General features: G+C 50.0%; 1 protein-coding gene and 1 pseudogene across 4 annotated transcripts in view; one reads left to right on the top strand and one right to left on the bottom strand.

The window, feature by feature from the left end:
* Window positions 1–2,499: 2,499 nt before the first annotated feature.
* LOC138843466 (uncharacterized) lies at window positions 2,500–5,935 on the bottom strand (annotated as a pseudogene).
* Window positions 5,936–6,104: 169 nt separating this feature from the next.
* INTS10 (integrator complex subunit 10) overlaps window positions 6,105–18,870 on the top strand; it is a 34,502-nt gene continuing 21,736 nt past the window's right edge. For all 4 annotated transcript variants that reach the window (XM_002716862.6, XM_008267262.5, XM_008267263.5 and 1 more), the window contains exons 1-8: window positions 6,105–6,276; window positions 6,499–6,566; window positions 8,284–8,387; window positions 9,031–9,170; window positions 13,870–13,951; window positions 14,774–14,914; window positions 16,287–16,458; window positions 17,201–17,370. In XM_002716862.6, coding sequence (XP_002716908.3) covers window positions 6,148–6,276; window positions 6,499–6,566; window positions 8,284–8,387; window positions 9,031–9,170; window positions 13,870–13,951; window positions 14,774–14,914; window positions 16,287–16,458; window positions 17,201–17,370 — 1,006 coding nt within the window. In that variant the 5' untranslated portion in view covers window positions 6,105–6,147. The remainder of the gene's footprint in view (window positions 6,277–6,498; window positions 6,567–8,283; window positions 8,388–9,030; window positions 9,171–13,869; window positions 13,952–14,773; window positions 14,915–16,286; window positions 16,459–17,200; window positions 17,371–18,870) is intronic.

The raw sequence follows: 18,870 nt of genomic DNA, 5'->3' as shown, positions 1-18,870 counted from the left end.
CAGCAGAAGATGGCTCAAGTGCTCCCACGTGGGAGACCCAGAAAAAGTTCCCGTCTCCTGCCTTCAGACTGGCCCAACTCCAGCTGTTGTGGCCATTTGGAGAGTGAACCAGCAAATGGAAGATTTCTCTCTCTCCCTCTCTCTGTCTCTCTCTCTCTATATATATAGTTTTCTTATTCTTGTATATATATGCATATATATCTGTCTCTTTGCTCTCAAATAAAATTTTTAAAATATGAGGCAAAAATAGAACTGGAGGGAAACAGATGAACCCATTACTATCCTTTTTTTCCAATTTGTAACCTTTATAATTAACAATTGTAAAAACTTACAAATAATTGGATTGTTTCACTACAATTACTATCATTTTAAACCACTTTACACACTCAATGAGATGAAGCCATCCTTCTGTATATAGCATCTTGTAATTTTTATAAAAGCTTTTTAAACTTATTTTTCAATCAATCTTGATAACTGTGTTTTCATAATATTAGTAGCAAAAGACAAACCCTTCAAAACCCAGTACTCTGTGTTTTTCTCCCAATACCTGACAACTATTTAAACAAAATTATTTCTTTTTGAGTGGGCCAAATTACTACATTAGTGTGGGGAGCAACTCGGACTAGACTAAGTTACTGGAATTAAGACTTATTCTATGCATCTGCTCTCCCACAATATGGCGCTGAGAAGGGAGTAAACAACTTCTACGCAGCTGCCTCTCGCCAACTTGAGTGATGACCTGCAGGAGCTGATCCTGCTCCTGATTGGAGGAGAGCAGCATGCTCGGCGTGTGGGTAGCAGAGCACGGATTGGTGGAAGAGGACTATAAAGGAGGAGAGAGACAACATGCACCAGGAACATCTAAGGGGAACATCCGTATAACATCTGAACAGCCCCCGAGAGAGCCGGCCGGTGGTGTGCCACTCCTCCGCGGAAGTGGGGAAAGTGGCAGGGGGGCCTGCCCCTCCACGGAGGTGGAGGGAAGGCAGCCAACCCGGGAAGAACCAGCAGCAAACCCGGGAAGGGCCGAGCAGACAAAAGAACAGTGCAGGGTCCTGTGTCATTCCTCCACGAAGAGGGGGAGCGACACATTAGGTTATGGAAAAGCTGGGAGTATCAGAGCTTCAATGGTTGCAGTGCTAGAAAAGAAACGAAGATGCAGTTCTCACACAGGCGAACGTATGCTAAGAGAAATGATGAAGCTTCCCAAATTTGCCAGAGGGTATGCCAGGTGAAGGAAGAGCCTGTAAACCTTCCAGCCAGTGAGGTTGAGAGTGCTTACCTGATTTCACATCAAAAATTCACCTATAGCCATGTCTAAGGGTTAATGATTTTAAAATGTGTAAGTGTACTACAACGAGGTATTTGCAATCTTTGGTGCTGTGCCATGAAAATTGGTAGACTGTTGATGCTGCTACAACATGGTAAGTATTTAAGTTCCTGGGCATAAGGGATAACCAATTAATACGCAAAATAAGTGACACTGATCATTGTCAAATTAAAAATTTAAGAATCATTTATATCTACTAGTATGTCGCTCCCCCTCTTCATGGAGGAACGACACTAAACCCTGCCTAGGCTTCATATCCGAGTCACGGCACCATTATGTCGCTCCCCCTCTTCATGGAGGAACGACACAGGACCCTGCGCTGTTCTTTCGTCTTCTCGGCCCTCCCCGGGTTTGCTGCTGGTTCTTCCCGGGTTGGCTACTGTCCCTTCCACCTCCGTGGAAGGGCGGTTCCCCCTGGCCACTTTCCCCACTTCCGCAGGGGAGTGGCACACCGCCGGCCGGCTCTCTCGGGGGCTGCACAGGTGTTCGCCTTAGATGTTCCCCTTAGATGTTCCTGGTGCATGCCGTCTCTCTCCTCCTTTATAGTCCTCCTCTGCCAATCCCAACTCGGCTGCCCACACGCCGAGTACGCTGCTCTCCTCCAATCAGGAGCAAGTCCTACAGTTTATTGGCTGAACTGGAGGCAGCTGTGTAGAAGCTGTTTTCTCCTCTCCCAGCGCCATATTGTGGGAGAGCAGATGCATAGAATAAGTCTTAATTCCAGTAACTCAGTCCAGTCCGGGTTGCTCCCCACACTAGTAGGTGTTTCAAAATGCTTACCCATATAAATTCCCATTGTTATATAAAGGCTTTCATGATAAAACTCCCTGGCTCTTGAATTTTAAAAAGTATAGAATAAAATGTTTAATTCTAACTCTTTGTTGCTGCTGCTGAGACATCACTGAAGTAAAAGAGGGAAACATCCTCAGTGTGAAATTTGCTTCGAAACTACAAATTATTTCAGACAAAATAAACATATATGTTCACATTTACAAACATTTTCCTCATTACTCCTAGAAACAAGATTAATAAAGTTTACATATTACATACAATAAAAATCAGTTGTAAGGAAGATTTTGTTTTCTTCCTAAATAAAATTTCTGTGTTTGAGATATCTCTTTAAGACATGCCAATATGGCACACTGGCAAAATAACCCAGGAGTCTACCTGAAAAATCCTGACCAACACACATCAGCTCTGTGAGACTTACTAGTGGGCTGGACTAGACTAGTTTCTTTAAACAGGAAGGAAGATCTTAACTGTTACAAAACAAAGGAGGCACAAAATAGAAACTGCATTTCATAAAAGAACAAAATTTTGTTGTAAAAGTTTTCATGATGATCTTCTTGCCCACACTGTTCATTTAAAAAGTCCTAGTCAAAACCAAAAAAGCCTAGAGATTTAAAAACAGCAGTGAAGAATTTCACTCTTTGTACATTACATTATAGCGTATAAAGCTATTAAATATTTTCAGCGTCAAGAGCAAAGCATTAACCCCTACCTAGCTTTTTCACTGGAAGATGGACACTTGATTCATTAACTGCCAGGTGGATTACCCGTGCTGACTGTAATAAAGCCATTTCACAATCGACTTAAGATGTAATAACACTAGTCAAACACACGGAGACACAAATACCATAAGTGATGTGTTTTGTATGTATAAATACCTATGCTTAGGGCATGGCTATCAAGTATCAAGACTGATTTAATGCTTTATAGTCATAGTACTTGAAAAACATACTGTCAGGAGGCTAATCATCCCACATATGAAAACTATCTACACGGGGAAGGCCATGATTTACTACAAAGCAAATTCTAAGGAAGGACAAGTAACTTTGAAGAACAAAATTTTAAATGTAATGTGTAGGCCAAAGTCTCAAGTCACTTTTCGGAGAATTCAGAACTATTCAGAGTCGAAAAATGCTTTTCCTTTTTTCTCTTCTTTTTTTTTTCCTTTTTTGTGATGTTTCCCTTTTTTATTTATTCCTTTTTTCTTTTCTTTCTTCTGATATTTTTGTTCTTCTGTTTTGATGTGTTCTCTTCAGCAGAACTGGATGGTGAGACCTTTTCTTTTTCTTTCAATTTGATTTTCTCTTTGCTTTTTTCTCTTGTCTTCTCCTCTTCTTCATTTATTCTTTTTTCCTGTAATGCCTGCAACTTATTTAGCTCTTCATTCTCTTTATCACTATCTTCACTGCTTATACTACTGACATCCAAAACGATGTCCCTTTTAGGGTCTACTCGGAGAAAATTGTGGCATTCAAAAGTCAGGTGAGCAGGGTAACCACATCTATACAGCCTGCTCGGACACTGTCCTTGTTGCAACCTGGGACTGCCGTGATGCTGGTATAAAGGGTCGCTGGAGCCCTTAGCTGTCGAGAACATGTCTGCTCCCCACCCGCTGCGGGGACAAAGCTCAGCCAAAGCAGCCTCCTCCCACCTGCACCATGGCGCCTTCGCGACAGGCAGGGAAGGCCCTGTCCCATTAGTATCCTGTCCCTCATTTATGATCACACCATAAAATTGGGGGGGTGTAGCAGCTTTGTATTATTTAATAAAAATACAACACCTAAGAAAGGGTCTGAGCAGGCCCAAAAGTCACAAGCAAATTTCCCAAGCATGGCTCAGAACCCATGTCGCTACATCTTGTCTCTGAACTCACAGCCATGGCCTCACAGCTGATGCACAGGGGGTGTGCCCCTGGGAGTGGTCCCCCACTGCACGACAGCCGTGCTCAGAGGCAGCCCTCGGACACAGTGAAAGGAATCACTGTGTAGGGAGAACTTTGGGCAGCTCCCCGGAATGGCCCATTCTGGGAAGACAGCTTGAGGCATGGGTGTCATGGGCATGGCAACGGCTTCAAGACGGTCTGACAAGTCAGGGACTTGGGAAGAATAAAATCAGAAAATCGGTGACAAAGGGGTTCAGGAGAGCAGTGCGTAGAACCCCAAAATGGGCAGGAAGTATGATTCCCATAGGAAATCCACAGCGAAGAAGATCTCTGTCCCCAGCCATTTGGTATTTGTTCACTGGACCCGTGAGAAAGTGACCATGGTGGCAGAGATACCATGGGTGCCTGAACAGTCTACAGCAGAAGCCAGAACAAGACCCCCCAGTATGACACCATTCCTCAATAGTACTAGACAGGCACTTGGCTGGGAGTTGATCATGTTGGACCTTTTCCATCACGGAGAAGGGAGCGAGGAGTCCTCATGGAAATTCACGCCACTGTGGTCTCAGATCTGCCGCCATCAACTGTGCCTGTCTCACATTCATGTGCTTATGGAATAGCTTGTTCATTATCATTGTATCCTGTGTAATATCACTCCAGAACTCATTTTGTGGTACAAGAAACACGACGGAAGGAGCAGATCCAAGGCACTCATGGGCTTGCCTACGCCCCCAGAGGTTGCTGGCCTGAAACAATGGTTGGATATGGTCTACAAGGGGCGTATGGTGTCAGCTGAGTGACATCCTGTGAGGTTGCAGTCCGTCCTACACGACAAGCATGGACTTTCAATCAACCAAAGAGGGAGGGAAGCTGTAGCCGCTCACAATATACCTAACAACCCACTAGTGAGATCTTTGCTAATCTTGTGCCCTGAGAACTGGAAGTCCTATTTCCCAAGGAAGAAGGCAAACAGGCCAGGAGAAAAATGCAGGTGGCAAGGGCATAAAGCCAGTGAGAAGAGGGCGGGAAATGCCAAAACAAACAAAAACAAAAGTCTACCACCAACACAAAAAAAAAAACGAGGACGGCAAGTTGAGAGGGCCTGTTAGGGGACTTAGGGTTTTAAGATTTTGGAGTAAAAGAGGAAAAGCAACACAGAGTTTAATACCAACCACAGAACTGAGCTCAAGGGATTGGAGGCTTGGTCCCACACGCCTCTGAAGGTGTGCTGATTCTAAGGGAGACCTCCAGGCCACAGCAAACAGGCCGGAAGCCGCAAACACACTTGGGGCGAGGATGCCCTTCTGAGATTGGGAGCCATCAAGGCCAGGAGGCTGGCCTGGGTGCGGTCACGTGGTGCGTAGTTCAGCTGCGGCTCTGGATGCCTGCATCCCACCTCGGAGTCCCCAGGCTGGAGCACCGGCCCCACTGCGCGTCCCTGCCTGGCCAGAAGGCAGCAGGTAGTGGCTCCAGGGCCTGGGTCCCTGCTGCCCACCTGGGAGACTGACACCCAACCCCTACATCCCAGGACTGGCGACCAAGGCTGCGCCGGCCCCTAGCCCCTCGGCTTTAAAGGGAAGGTATTGCTGGCCACACCAGTCCTGGTGAGAACGCTGATGAGCTATGCGGGCTCCCTGTGCCCCTCATTCCTTCTGCCAGTTAAATAAACACTGGTGTCTCCCGCTGAGACAGTGAGACAGCGCTGGTTTGGTTCCCTTCCCTGAAAAATACGACGAAGCCCGAGTCTGGGTGAAGGGCAGCGTGCAGCCACGCTCCTGCCAGCCCAGCCCAGGGTCCCGGGCGCACCAGGGCCCCGCCGGCCCCGCACCTCGCAGGGCGAAGCGCGTGAGGTAGCCTAGCGACGCCCGGCCCGCCGCGCATGCTCCGGGACTCGGCCCGGGATCGCGCCGGCACCGCAATCCAGCTCTCCACATCTTGCCGGTGCCCTGAGAAAGAAACCGCGGGGTCTCTCAGCCGCGGGAAGGACCTGGCGCGGACGCACCGCCGACGGGCGGGCGCTGCCCGCAAAACCCGGCGAGCGTCCGGAGCGCACTCCGCGTGCGCGCGCCTGCGGACATGCGCAGTGGCCCTCGCGCCGGCGCCGGCGGCGGCGGCGGCCCCAGAGCCGGAAGCGGCGCGTTGGGTCATGTCGGCCCAAGGCGACTGCGAGTTTCTGGTGCAGCGAGCCCGGGAGCTGGTGCCCCATGACCTGTGGGCAGCCAAGGCGTGGCTGATCACGGCCCGCAGCCTTTACCCGGCCGACTTTAACATCCAGGTGAGGCGCGGCGGCAGCGGCCCCCCGCGGCTCAGCCCCGCACCCCGGTTCCCCCGGCGGCCCCGGGGAAGGGGCGGGTGGGCGCGGGCGGGTCTGGAAGCGGGGCCCCGCCGCCTGGGTGGGGAGAAGCGGTCGGGGCGGCGCCCTCGGGCCTGGGGGCCTGAGGCCGGGGTCACGCGTGTCCGCGGGGCAGCGCGGTGACCCGAGTCCGCCTCGTTGCAGTATGAGATGTACACGATCGAGCGGAACGCGGAGCGCACGGCCACCGCGGGGAGGCTGCTCTACGACATGTGAGTGGCGGGAGAGACGCGGGGCCGGGTGGCCTGGGGGTCCAGGGTCCCGGGGCGGGGGCTGGGGGCACGGCCTCGGGTGCACCTGCCCCTGAGGGGCGCGTCTGGTTTACCAGCGGCACAGAGCGCATTGGTTCCCCACCCCCACCCCTTGTATCCGTTAGTTTGCTCCTCGCGAAGGTTCGGACCCTAGTAAGTTACAGGTCTGCAAGGCCCTCCTGAACGAGTTTTGAGCACCTGTGTCTGTATTAGTCTCCATAAAGTACTATCTCCGTTGATATTTCCACGAATGGTGTGTAAGAAGAGGGGCGGTTTTCCCACACCGTTGCCAACATTGAAGATTTTCAGTCTCTTTAATTTTTGCCCGAATGGTAAGAGACGTGGGGTCTTGCTATTTTTCTAAGGTGCCACTTGCTACTACTTAACTATGAGACTGAATATCATTTCAGCTCTGCTCTTTTTGTATGATTTTCCTTTGCTCCTTTTTTCTTTCACACAGTTTATTATTAGTTTTTAGGACTTCTTTATTATATGTATATATTTTAAAGATTTTTGTTTTACTTGAAAGAGTTACCGAGAGGTGCAGAGAGAGAGAGAGAGGTCTTCCATCTGATGGCTCACTCCCCAGATGACTGCAATGGCTGGAGCTGTGCCGACTTGAAGCCAGGAGCCTCTTCCTGGTCTCCCACACAGGTGCAGGGGCCCAAGGACTTGGGTCATCTTCCACTGCTTTTCGAGGCCATAGCAGAGAGCTAGATTGCCGGACTCGAACCGGCATCCATATGGGATGCCAGCACTGCAGGTGGCGGTTTTACCCACTACACCACAGTGCCCACTACACTTCTTTATATATTAGTAGTTGTGTTTTCACTTGTAGAAACCTCTAAAGACTGGTGAGTGTAGTAGGCACCCCCATCCTTGGTTCACTTTCTGCATTTTCAGTTAGTTGTGGTCAGCCGTGGTCCAAAAATACTGAATGGAAAATCCAGGACTACACACTTCACGCGTGTTAGATTACACGCTCTTCTAAGGGTTGCTTGTGCACAAGAACTGCAGCGTTGCCAAGCTGAGCCGATAGCCAGCATGGCCACTGAGGGAGTAACAGGCAGGCAGTGTACACAGAGTAGAAACGCTGCCCAGACGGATGGCTCCCTGCCCCTGCAGGAGGAGACAGGCACTGCCTACGATTTCCTCAGATAGCTTCCTGGGGAGAAGGTCAGTAGCAGCTTTTAATGTCACAGTGCCCCAGAGGGTCCCCTCATGTCATCTGATCCCGTGTGCATGGTGTCTTCTCACAGAGTCATGAGAAGGGTGAGCACAGGAGAAGGCACCCTGTGAGAGAGACCACGTCCTCAACTTTTATTATAGCACATTGTTAGGGTTTATTATGAGTTATTGGTGATCTCTTGCAGTGCCTGATTCCTCTGTTAAACTATCATAGCCGTATATTTACAAAAAGAGGCATGGTGTACATCAGGTTGGACTCTATCCGTCCCAGCAAGGTATCCATGGGGTTGTTAGGATGTGCACCTGTGGCTAAGGAGAAGACTATTGTACTTATTTTTCTAAACTAACCAGCTTTGTATCTTTATTTTAGAATATCCAAGCACTCACTTGGAATACAGAAAGCTGTCTTTCCTAAATGCTAACGTACTTCTTGTTTTGGATTCTGAACAGAATCTGACATTTTCTTTCAATGCATTCGTTTTAAAAACAGGTTTGTGAATTTCCCAGACCAGCCGGTGGTGTGGCGAGAAATCAGCATTATTACATCAGCGCTAAGGAATGACTCACAGGATAAACAGACCCAATTTTTAAGAAGTAAGAATGGATTAATAACTTGACGATGTATAATAAATTACCGTTTCTAGGATATCCAACCATATATGGTGAATTCTCAAGTCACACCTGTGCTGTTGGTACCCATATGTGCGTTTTATTCTTGGCCACTGAAGTCTGTAGTAATGTCACCTGAGCCCGTTGAGCTTCCTTAAAGGATGTGGATTTGTCAGTGAGACCGAGGAATGGAATGTATTTTTTACAGGGTTTACAGTAACCAGTAAGCTTCTGTAGATTCGCTAAGTCTAAATCTCTGTAAACGGGAGAGAAACTTAGTCATTTGTGACGCTTTTCCTTTCCATTTTCCCTGTGTTGGTTGTTGTGAGTGGTCAGAGATTTCAGACTTAAATAAAAGAGCAAGTAGATGGTGTAGGTCGTTTTAGCATAACCAAGCACGTGCTGTGTATCTCACGTATGTCATTGTTTGGATGCAGCCGGGCATCCGCATGCTGTATGCTTGCCCAGCACAAGTCTAGTGCTATGTGCGGTCAGACCTGGGGCCTGCCGGGCGCAGGTGAAACCTGACCACTGGGGGATTCATGTATCTGAAAATGCCTTGCTTGGCACTTATGCTGCAGTGTTTTCTGTCGGAAAGAAATTTCAAGGTGAAATGTGTTCTGCGCAGGTTTATTTGAAACTCTTCCGGGTCGAGTCCAGTGTGAAATGTTACTGAAGGTCACGGAGCAATGCTTCAACACACTGGAGCGATCAGAGATGCTGCTGCTGCTCCTGAGGCGCTTCCCTGAAACTGTGGTGCAACATGGGGTAAGGTTTATTTATCTGAAAGGCAGAGTTACACAGAGAGAGGAGAGGCAGAGAGAGAGAGAGAGAGAGAGAGAGAGGGAGGGAGGTCTTCCATCCTCTGGTTCACTCCCCATTTGGCCACAATGGCTGGAGCTGCACCGATCTGAAGCCAGGAGCCAGGAGCTTCTTCCAGGTCTCCCACGCAGGTGCAGGGGCCCAAGCACTTGGGCCATCTACTGCTTTCCCAGGTCACAGCAGAGAGCTGTATTGGAAGAGGACCAGCTGGGACTTGAACCAGCGTCCATATGGGACACCAGCACTGCAGGGAGTGGTTTTACCTGGTACACCACAGCGCTGGCCCCGATTCTTTGGTTTTTAAGAGAAGGTGAATTCCATCTTGAGATTGGTCAGTGCTCTCAGGAGCCACAGTGTGTGAGGCACTGAAGCAGGGATGCAGGGATCCCTGGTTATGGTGAAGCTACAAGGACGTCGCTGTTAGCAACCGTGCATTCCAGAAGTCTCCTCAGTGAGGAAGCAGTCACCCAGCTCTGACAGTGCAGCACACAAGCACCCTTTCCCTCGTGTTCAACGGCGTGTATGGATTGAAATGAGAGCTGTTTTATATTCTTCCTCTTAGGAATTTCAAAGTGTAGCGTGAACATACATGAAAATAGAATGTTCCCTTACTTCAAAGTACGAATTTCAATAACAATTACACTTCAGTAATGCCAGCTGCCTAACAGTAAAGCATTTATGTTGGGGCATTTTCAGACAACTTGTAATAGTATGAAAAACCAAAAAATTAGAATCAGTAAAAAGATAAAAATCGCATTTCCATGTTGTGTGGCCTCTGGATTCCCTCTCAGCAGAGGACAGAAAGGCTGATTGTCAAACAGATTCCTGGATCGTCCCAGGAGTGGGTCTCTAGGCTTCTCTAGTGGGTGTTGTGTCTGAACGGTCTTTCCTTCCGGGCTCATCTGTTAACATCATCGGGCCGGCGCCGCGGCTCACTAGGCTAATCCTCTGCCTGCGGCGCCGGCACACCGGGTTCTAGTCCCGGTCAGGGCACCGGTTCTGTCCCTGTTGCTCCTCTTCCAGTCCAGCTCTCTGCTGTGGCCCAGGAAGGCAGTGGAGGCCCAGATTCCCTGCATGGGAGACCAGGAGGAAGCGCCTGGCTCCTGGCTTTGGATCGGCGCAGTGTGCCAGCCGTAGCGGCCATTTGGGAGGTGAACCAATGGAAGGAAGACCTTTCACTCTCTCTCTCTCTCTCACTGTCTAACTAAAAGTTAACATCATCGTCAGGCCTAAGTGAAGCCAGTACTGGAATCTGAGAACTAGAATTCTTGGTGTGTTCTTGGGCGTAGGCAGGCATCCCTATCCTTGTTGAGCTCTCACTAGTGTGAGACGGGATAAGAGGGATGCAGTCCAGGGACCTCCGCCAACTCCTTCCCCGCCAGGTCACTGAGGTGGTCCCAGCACTGAGGGCTGATGGGGTGCCCACGTGTTCCCCATCGGGAGCTGAGAGTGTGGCCGCTACACCAGGACAGCACCTGCGCACTTGCAGACTCATCTCGGAATTGAGCGTCGCGTGGTGCATGTGCAGTAGACACTTGTACTTCAGAGATGCTTCTTGTTGCCGTGGCGATGGCACGCGTGCGTGGTACCGCAGGCTCTGTAGAAGGCGAGTAGAGCTGGCAGGCGTAGACCGCGTCAGTGGGTCCCCGAGGGGTCGCACCACACCAGGATCAAACGGGTTTTGATGTAATGCTAAGTCAGTGTCGGGGCTCCGGCGGCGGCTCCCCCGTCAGAAGGCTGACTTACGTGTTAAGTGTTAAGGTCCAGCCTCCCCTCTGGAGAGGCATTTGTTTAGCTTTGCAGGTGTCCTCAGGCTAGCTGGCTCTGATGCTGAACTGTGTATCCGTGTCGCTACTGTTTTGCCCTCAGCGGTTCTCTGCCTTGGAGCTGAGCGCTTATCCGGAAGGGCCTGTCTTGCTGCTCCCTGGCTCGCCGTACAGTCTGTCTGTCTGTGTCCGTCAGTGGGAAGCAGTTGTCGGTCTCTTCCTAGGCGTTTGCGCAACACCTTTCCTTCCTGCTGCAGTGCAGGATGGCTCAGTGCGTGTGCGGTCCCGCTGCCGGCGTTCCTGAGCGCCGTGAAGGTCTTCATTTGTTTTAGCTGATGATCTGGAACCTTCCGGTTTCATTCTTCCTTAGTCCCCCCTGTGTTTCCCACTCCCACCTCAACTTTTCCTAGCTGCTTCCGTTCTCTGCCAAGCTCTGGACATGCTGCCGCCTGGAGTGTGCGTGTCTCACCATCCCCGTCTTCACGCTGTGAGTGGGGCGTTCTGCTGAACCATGTCCTGCTGTCCTGTTTATCAGTCATAACTGATCTGTCCTCTGTTTTCATGGTGGGTTTCTAGTTTGTTGCAACTTTTTTTCTCTGTGAAGCCAGCTGTGGACCCCTACAAAGTACAGGGCAGACGTGGCTCCAGCCTTGTGCTCTGCCACTCCTGGGTCTTTGCGTCTGAATCCACCAAGCAGTGGTCCGAGGAAGGCAGCTGTTAGTGCCTGCTGCTGCCGATCTATGCGTCTTACCTGCAGCAGTGAGGTGGGCACCTGCTAAGCATACTCAGAGCCTTGAGGTGTTGCGAGTGGTGTCAGCTTTGACAGACGTTAGCTTCCCGTGTTGACCGGAGAATCCCGGGTGGTGCTGGCAGAGACCTTCCTCGCCCTTTCCCTGGGAATGCCAGACTGGCATCATCTGGATTCCCGTTGGCTGTCTGCCGCGCCTCTTGCTTCTTACTGTGTCTTGGGGCTTGTCTGGTGGGCCGCACAGCCTCCTCGTCTTGTCCTGGGCTTGTGGGCGGGGTCACCTAGCCCTCTGCTGGGGTCTCCTGGCCCTCACCGAGTGGTTCTGGTTCAGGTGCACACTGTTCGGTGCGGTCTGACTCGTGAAGCTCTTCTAAAGGAACTGGGCTTTTGGCAGCGGCAGAAGCCCCCTTGCTTTCTTCCATTGAGTCCGCTCGAGTTTGGGCACCAGACTGTCCCTTCCTGATTAGACTTTCCAGTTGTGGTGGTTCAAGGGCATGGTTCCAGCATCCACTCTGTTCCGGTGAGGGTCCTCGGCCGTGGCACATCTGTGGTGGACGGCAGTGACGGGAGCAGGTGTAGCCAGGGCACCCTCGTGTATATTTCTCAAAGCTGCGTTCATCATGTGCTTCTGTCCAGTGAAACAGTTCTGTCCCCGCCACTTCCCTGTGCCTGTAATGCCTGCTGGGTGCCTGCTCTGTCTCCCCAGGTCCCCTAGACTGAGCAGCGTCTTCCTCTGCAGATGAGGGGCCCGAGTCTTAAGCGTTTCTGTAACTTGCCCTGGCCAGTAAGCAGGCAGGGCCAGACCATGGATTCTGACCACGTACCCTCTAACGCCGCTGCTTTGGCTTCCGGCCCTGGTTACCTTTCCCACACCTCACCGTGTTCCTCTGCTAGGTCTGCTGCCACACTAGGTAGCTTAAAGCAACAGAAGCTGTCCCCAATCCGGGCAGCTGGAAGTCCGAAGGCAGGATGTGGGCGAGACCGTGTGCCCTTTCCAGACTTTAGGGGAGTGTCCCCCTCTAGCTGGTGCCTGGCGGTGCCTAGGAGTGGTTGTCAGTCCAAGGCTGGCAGTGTCCTCACTCCAGTTTATGCTTCTGTCGTCATGTGGCCTTGTAAGGACCCCCGTCACTAGGTGCAGGGCCCAGCTCCTCTAGTGTGATGTCTTCGTAACTAAGGACATGTGAGGTCGTATTCTGAGGTTCTGAGTGGAGATGAGTGGTGGGGGCAGGGTGCTCCCAGGTCGTGACTGACTTGTAACCTGTTGCATGGTTCCACCCTGACCATGGAGGGTCCCTGTATGGTTGCTTCAAGGAAGGTAACACAGACGCCTTGGCGGGCTGTGATAAGGCCTTTGTGCTGTGCCAGGACAGCCGTGTTGGAGAGGGGGCTTCACGTGCGTGGCCTAACCCAGACAGGGTGTCCAGCTCTTGAGAACTGACGAGAGACAAATGTGTCTGCTTAATCCATCCTGAAGTAATATCATTAGTATCTGCATTTCTTAGAAAAAAATCTCTATTTATGGTTTCATTCCATCTCTAGTTCTGATACTGCGCTTAAGTTTCTGGAGACCTTTTGTTAGCATTTTAGTTTTGTTCAGCAAATCCCTGAAGCAGAGAGGTCAGGTGAATTTAGCTTTCCGGGCTGCCTGGTCCTGGTGTGTTCTCTTGTGTTCTGGTCGTTGAAGTATGATGCTTTGTCTCAGGGAAGTTTGAATGTACACGTAACAGGAGACAAATGTAAACACCGTGTTTCTTCAGGTAACTCTGATGTCTTCATTTTTTTTTTTTTTTTAGAGTATTTATTTTATTTAAAAGAGTAACAGAGAGTGAGAGAGAGCACTTCCATTCACTGGTTCACTCCCCAAGTGACTGCAGTGGCCATAGCTGGGCCAGACCTAAGCCAGGATCCAGGAGCTGCTTTTGGGTCTTTCGTTGTGGGTAACAGGGGCCCAAGCACTTGGGCTATCCTCTACCGCTTTCCCAGGTGCATGAGCAGAAGTTAAATGGGAAGTGGAGCAGCCAGCACTCAGACCTGTGCCCATATGTGTTGCTGGCACTACAGGCTGCAGTTTAACCCACTGTGCCCCGTGCTGGCCCCGATGTCTTCATTTAAATGGTTCTTTTCTGAATAGGTCGGCCTAGGGGAGGCACTCCTGGAGGCGGAAACCATTGAAGAGCAAGAATCTCCGGTTAATTGCTTTAGAAAGTTATTTGGTAAGGTACTTTGTATCTCACACCACCTTCTTAGTGAAAGCAGCATGTGCTGGGGTGCTGGGGTGTTGGGGTCCGTGTGCTGTCAGCAATGAGGTTGTCGTGGAAAGCACTGGAGCTCCTCCTGTTATGGGATGTCGTTTATCTTGCCATCAGTCCAGACGGCGTTTTAAATGACCTCTACGTGTTTATGATGGAATATTTGTTATCTCTGAAAGAATGTATGTAGCCACCTGTGTACGGAGGAAGCATAATAAATAGTAGGTGGCTGAGCTGGCTGCTACTGTGAGAACCACACCCTTCCCTGACAGAGGGCTGGCCTCGGGGGCTCCTTGCTGACCCCATCTGCTGGTGTTCCCTCGCACTTGGAAAATAAAATGATCTTTTTCGCCCATATAGTTAATTTTTATTTTTTTTAAATTTTAATCAGAGAGAGAGAAAGTGTGTGCACACAAGTGACCCCACCTGCTGGTTTGCTCCCCAGAGGCCTGCACCAGTGGAGACTGGGTCTGGGTGAAACCAGGGCCCAGGACCTCAACCCAGGTTTCCTCCTTGGGTGGTGGGGCCCACCTCTGTGAACCATCACCTGCTGCCTCCCAGGGTCTGCGTTAGTTGGAAGCCAGAATGTGGAGTAAAGCTGGGAGCTGAACTCAGGCGTTCTGATCTGGGATGTGGGTATCTTAGTCACTGGGTTGAAAGCCTGCCCTGTCCCCTGCTATGCATTTTAGGTGCTACCTGAAATGAACTCAGAAATAAATGTGGTCTTTGCCAGACCCCTAGGGTGGACAACCTCACCGGCTTTTTCTTCTCTTTCCCCTTGAACAGTTTGTGATGTCCTTCCTCTCATAATCAACAACCACGATGTTCGATTGCCTGCCAATTTGTTATATAAGTACTTGAACAAGGCAGCTGAGTTTTATATCAATTACGTCACTCGGTCTACTCAGGTAGAAAGTCAGCATCAAGGTAAGTGGGTGTCTCCTGCAGCTTCCCTCAGAAAGGCTTTAAAGTGAAACTGCAGATTCTCCTCCCTGGGGTGCAGCCAACTCGACAGTCCTTCCAAAGGGCGGTGTCTAGACGACACTGTTCTGGGAGCCGTTCCGCCCCTCGGTCCGCACCGTCTGCTCCCTGAGCTTGGGCTGCTCATGTGCCACAGTTCACAGCTCACTTCCTGCTGAGGCCTGTGGCCATGGGTGGGTCCTTGAGTGAAGTACACACACCCCTTAGTGACAGTGCCACTTTGGAGACGTGCGTTGTTAGGGGATTTTGTTGCGTTGGCATCAAAGTGTGTACTTCCACAAACCTTGGTGGTGTAGGCCAAAGAGCGTAGCCTGTGGCTCCTGCGCCACGATACTGTACAGCCTGTTGGTTGTACTGCATGCTGCAAGCAGCTGTAACACCATCCTCTGTATCTGTACGTATCTAAACGTAGAAAAACCTGGAAGATGGAAAATGGGACCTCTCAGGGGGCGTTCCCATCATGAAAGGTGCAGGACTGGAAGTGGTGAGTGACTGAGGGCCCACCACCGTGTCCTGTACACACACTGGACTCTTAAGCTGCGTGACACAGAGACGTTGTTTTTTCTTTCTTCCATAATAAATTAGCCTTAGCTTACTGTAACATTTTTACTTTGTAAACTTGAAATTTTTAAAATTCTTCTAAAATATAAACACATAGTTGGACAGAAATGTTTCACTTCTTTATGTCCTTATTCTGTAAATTGTCTTCTATTAAATTTGTGGGTTTTTTTCTTTTTTAAAAAACACTGAGACACAGAGACACGAGCCTAGAGCCGCACAGGGTCAGGGTCACCGTCACAGTCTCCCGTCTCCATGTCCCGTGCACTACGAGGTCTTCAGGGACTGGCGTCTCCTTTGACATGTGTCCATACATGCATCCATAGTGCTGTGTGTGCTGTGTGTCCTTCTTTCCACCACGGGTTTGCTTGGAGGCAGATAGTGCACCGTGAACCTTCTTTATTAAGGAAAACCACTTGGCGCTGGGCTCCAGGGTCTTCAGACTTTTTAAGGAGCTGGTTGAGGTCTGCCGAAGCTTCTGCTAAACCCTTTGCTGGGAACTTTTCTTAAATTTTATTTTCCTTTTTCTCCTTCTGCAGTTCCTTTTCTCTTGCTGCTTCTTCAGCTTTGTGTCCACAGGGTTGCGGGGACCTTCCAGATATTACAGCGTTAGGGGACCCCCGTGGTATGTGCAGTCCGTCACTGACCAGGCGCGTGACGGTCATGTGCCGGGGTTCCGGGCCCTTGTGTGTATTTCAGGCACCGCGCTGTGTGGTAAGTACTCACACGATTGTCCTGCTGCCATTTTCTCACACCCCAGGTGCCCAAGATGCATCTGACTTGGTGTCACCCAGCAAACGGAGCTCTCAGAAGTACGTCATAGAAGGGCTGACCGAAAAGTCATCCCAGATCGTGGACCCCTGGGAGAGGTTGTTTAAGATTCTGAATGTCGTCGGAGTGAGATGCGAGTGGCAGATGGACAAAGGAAGACGGTAATAAACGATTGATTTTGAAATTGCCAATCAAATCATTTATTCCCATAATCTCAGGATCCTTGTGAGCAACAAAGAACACTTTTTAAAAACTGTGTAATTAGTGCATAGGCACACTTCTCTTAGGGCAAATTTCATTTCATTTATTTATTTAAGAGGTAGAGTTACAGAAAGAGAGAGAGATACTCCATCCACTGGTTCACTCTCCAGATGGCCACAACGGCCGGATCTTTGTGGGTCCAAAGCCAGGAGCCAGGAGCTTCTTCCAGGTCTCCCATGCAGGTACAGGGGCCCAAGCACTTGGGCCATCTTCTGCTGCTTTCCCAGGGCATAGCAGAGAGCTGGATCAGAGGCGGAGCAGCTGGGACTTGACCCGATGCCCATGTGGGATGTTGGTGCCGCAGGCAACAGGCTTGCACATATTCTAACACTCTAAATAAGTGAAAGAGAGCAGGTTTTTCTCTTGGTCAAGAGATTCCTGGTGGAAGTATGAACCCTGCAGGTGACTTGAAGGTGAAGCACTCCTCGGTGGTTCAGGGCAGAGATGCTTCTTGGCACATCAGTGTCCTGAGAGCTTGGTGTGCTCTGACTCAGAAGGGGAGATGTGTCACCGGCATGGGGACAGTGAAGAGTCGCTGTGCTTGCGCAGAGCTGCATTTGGTGATGGTTCTGCGAGAGCTGTCCTTGACCCTTGCCCTGACAACGTCCAGGGTACGTGACTTTGCCATCCTTTGTCTTTCAGAAGCTATAGTGATATCCTGCATAGGATGAAGGATCTCTGCAGATACATGAATAACTTTGATAACGAAGCGCACGCAAAATACAAAAACCAAGTAGTCTATTCCACCATGCTGGTCTTCTTCAGGAACGCATTCCAGTATGTCAACAGCATCCAGCCGTCTCTCTTCCAAGGTTGGTGCGTGCTTCAGAGGCTGAACCACTGGTTTGTTAGGGGTGGTGAGAGGGACAGAAACATTTCCTTTTTTCTTTTAAGATTTATCTATTCATTTGAAAGGCAGAGTTAGAGAGAAAGAGACACAGATCTTCCTCTGCTGGTTCACTCCGTAAATGACTGCAATGGCCAGGGCTGGACCAGGACAAAGGCAGGAGCCAGGAGCTTCATCCAGGGCTCCTAGGTGGGTGCAGGGGCCCAAGTACTTGGGCCATCTTCCACTGCTTTCCCAGGCACATTAGCAGGGAGCTGGATCAGAAAGGGAGCACCTGCAAGCCGGCGCTGCAGCTCACTAGGCTAATCCTCCGCCTTGCGGCGCCGGCACACCGGGTTCTAGTCCCGGTCGGGGCGCCGGATTCTGTCCCGGTTGCCCCTCTTCCAGGCCAGCTCTCTGCTATGGCCCGGGAGTGCAGTGAGGATGGCCCAAGTGCTTGGGCCCTGCACCCCACAGGAGACCAGGAGAAGCACCTGGCTCCTGCCTTCGGATCAGCGCAGTGCGCCGGCTGCAGTGTGCCAGCCGCGGCGGCCATTGGAGGGTGAACCAATGGCAAAGGAAGACCTTTCTCTCTGTCTCTCTCTCTCTCACTGTCCACTCTGCCTGTCAAAAAAAAAAAAAAGGGAGCAGCTGGGACTCGAACTGGCGCCCTTAGGGGATGCTGGTGCTGCAGGCTGTGGTTTAACCTGCTATGCCACAGCAGTGGTCCCTAGAAATGTTTTCTTTGACCTTTGCTGTTGTGCCCAGATAACTGCAGGGTGGTAGTTATGGTTGGTTTAGTTTGGCTTAGTTGGTAGTTTCTAATGTAGGTACGTTTTCTCTAAAAGTGTCTGTGCAAAAGGTACTCTGAAATGAGATGAAAGCATTGCATGCCTTTATTTTGAGAAAACAGCAGGTAAAGCTAAGCACTGAGGTAGATTTCACCAAGATATCACAATGGGCAAAGATTTTCCAAGTATGATGAGTCATATATATGTATGTACATTTGTGTACGGTGTGCACATATGTTCTAGAAAGTTTGAGAACTAGAAATAAGAGGATGAGACCACCCACGATCCTCCAGCCATAACACAGCTTTCATTTTTATGTTTTGCCTTACAGTTTTCCGTGGACTCTGATTTTGTTTGGAATTTGTAATTATGGTGCAGGTGTAGTTTTATAGTGATTGTATGATGGGTTCACAATTCTTGATTAGAGCAAATGCAAAGAAGAAACTGTCACTTGTGCCCCCCCCCCCCCCGAGGGAGCTGTTTGGTGTATCTGTACAGTGCTTTTTTGTAAACCTGTGAATTTGTTCATTTCCCTGTACTCATATGGGACGTATTTTAAATGACCTTTGTTTTTACACGCAGTTGGAGTCGGCATCCTTCTGGAGTTAGGTATTCTTCCCCTTGCCACATTTGTCTATTTTTTTTTTCCTTTTGGTTTCCAAGTTTTATTCAAGCACTCATACAGAGTATTCCAG

This window comes from Oryctolagus cuniculus, chromosome 8 (assembly GCF_051225735.1).
Source record: "Oryctolagus cuniculus isolate XC-2025 breed Fujian yellow rabbit chromosome 8, ASM5122573v1, whole genome shotgun sequence".
NCBI lineage: Eukaryota > Metazoa > Chordata > Mammalia > Lagomorpha > Leporidae > Oryctolagus > Oryctolagus cuniculus.
The sequence above is the reverse complement of the archived record's forward strand: the minus strand, read 5'-3'. Positions and strand labels throughout refer to the sequence as shown.